The 1,833-nt window shown below is 43.0% G+C and overlaps 1 protein-coding gene across 1 annotated transcript; it reads left to right on the top strand.

Moving 5' to 3' along the window:
- The first annotated feature begins 7 nt into the window (after positions 1 to 7).
- Positions 8 to 1,424, top strand: LOC104948810 (F-box only protein 3-like). The gene is made up of 3 exons (XM_010775032.1): positions 8 to 371; positions 1,198 to 1,273; positions 1,375 to 1,424. The coding sequence occupies exons 1-3, from the start codon at positions 171 to 173 to the stop codon at positions 1,422 to 1,424; spliced, it is 327 nt and encodes a 108-aa protein (XP_010773334.1). The 5' UTR covers positions 8 to 170.
- Positions 1,425 to 1,833: the final 409 nt, after the last annotated feature.

Below are 1,833 nucleotides of genomic sequence, written 5' to 3'. Positions count from 1 at the left end.
AGCTTGTCTCTGATTGTCTCTCTCTGTCTCTCAGGCTGATGGGCAGCTTGTCTCTGATTGTCTCTCTCTGTCTCTCAGGCTGATGGGCAGCTTGTCTCTGATTGTCTCTCTCTGTCTCTCAGGCTGATGGGCAGCTTGTCTCTGATTGTCTCTCTCTGTCTCTCAGGCTGATGGGCAGCATGTCTCTGTCCAACCACTACCGCTCGGAGGTGCTTCTGGACGTGGAGACGGCGGCGGGGGGCTTCCAGCAGAGGAAGGGCATGAGACGCTGCCTCCCGCTGACCTTCTGCTTCCACACCGGCCTCAGCCAGTACATGGCCTTGCAGCCGGCCGAGGGGCGCCACAAGTTCGAGAGCTTCTACCCCTGCCCCGTAGGACATCAATCAATCAATCAATCAATCAACTCACTCAATCAATCACTCCATCAATCAATCAATCACTAACTCAATCAATCACTCAATCAATCACTCAATCAATCAATCAATCAATCAATCAATCAATCACTCAATCACTCACTCAATCAATCAATCAATCAATCACTCAATCACTCAATCACATCACTCAATCAATCAATCAATCACTCAATCACTCAATCAATCAATCAATCAATCAATCAATCAATCACTCAATCAATCAATCAATCACTCAATCAATCACTCACTCAATCAATCTCTCAATCAATCAATCAATCACTCAATCAATCACTCAATCAATCAATCACTCAATCAATCAATCAATCACTCACTCAATCAATCAATCACTCAATCACTCACTCAATCAATCAATCAATCAATCAATCAATCTCTCAATCACTCAATCACTCAATCAATCAATCAATCAATCACTCAATCACTCACTCACTCAATCAATCAATCAATCAATCACTCAATCACTCAATCAATCAATCAACAGCTTTCTGAATTCCTCAAGGGGCCTAAAGAGCAGCTTCTGTACACAGGAGGGAAGGAGCCTGGATGTTCATAGCATCACAATCAATAAGTGAATACATGATCAAGTTAAAAAGCCTATCGAGAATTAAAAAGTGGGGATGAATGATTTTGAAAAGTGATTAGTCTTAAAGACTCGTGCTACTGGGCATATAGTCTCAGATATATAACAATATATGAAGGACGCGTTCATTATGCTCAAAATACCAAACGGATAATTCTAGAAATCCCTCATATCCCTCTGTTCCAGGGGAGAGACAGTTTCTGTATGAAAGACATCAGAAAGTGCACGGTCCCTCTGTCTCACTCTGATGACCTCAGAGCAGGTTTGAACTTGTTGTTCAGGCTGTCATTGCCTTAGTGTCATCACCCTTCTCCAAATTGAGAGAAACATAAATGTTATTAAAGTGCATGCTGTGTGTTTCAGGACCAGGTGGCTCAGGACCCGTCGGCCATCGACATGTTCATCACAGGTGAATATTGATATCTTCAATAAGGGATGATGAGCAGCGAGGCGGTCGTCAATGCAAAGGAACACCTGGTTCTTTAAATATATGAAGGACTGTATTTTCTTACTACTGTGGACAAAGTGTTTCTTTTGTTATATTTAATGAAGTAATAAAGAAAAGCTGTGTCCCAATTCAGCGGCCGCATCCTCCTAAGGATGCATTCGGAGACCACATACGTCACTTCCGCCAAACGAAGGCTGTCCCAATTCAAAAAAAAGACAAGACTCCTCCGAATGCAGCCTTCTTTCCCCAGATTTAGAGGATACATCTGATGTACACTCCGCGGTGTACCATATCCCAGGATGCAACGGGTGACGGTGACGAATGAGTTTTAAAAAAAATATAAGGCTTGTAACGTCCCATCAACGGCTACAACG

The sequence above is a fragment of the Notothenia coriiceps genome, unplaced genomic scaffold (assembly GCF_000735185.1).
Source record: "Notothenia coriiceps isolate Sejong01 unplaced genomic scaffold, NC01 NC01_scaffold00015178, whole genome shotgun sequence".
Taxonomy (NCBI): Eukaryota; Metazoa; Chordata; class Actinopteri; order Perciformes; family Nototheniidae; genus Notothenia; species Notothenia coriiceps.
The sequence above is the reverse complement of the archived record's forward strand: the minus strand, read 5'-3'. Positions and strand labels throughout refer to the sequence as shown.

Coding starts and splice junctions, on each gene's coding strand:
- LOC104948810 (XM_010775032.1), top strand. CDS start 171: ATGGGCAGCATGTCTCTGTCCAACCACTACCGCTCGGAGGTGCTTCTG. Junction 372..1,197: donor AGAGCTTCTACCCCTGCCCC/GTAGGACATCAA, acceptor CCTCTGTTCCAG/GGGAGAGACAGTTTCTGTAT. Junction 1,274..1,374: donor CTCTGATGACCTCAGAGCAG/GTTTGAACTTGT, acceptor TGTGTGTTTCAG/GACCAGGTGGCTCAGGACCC.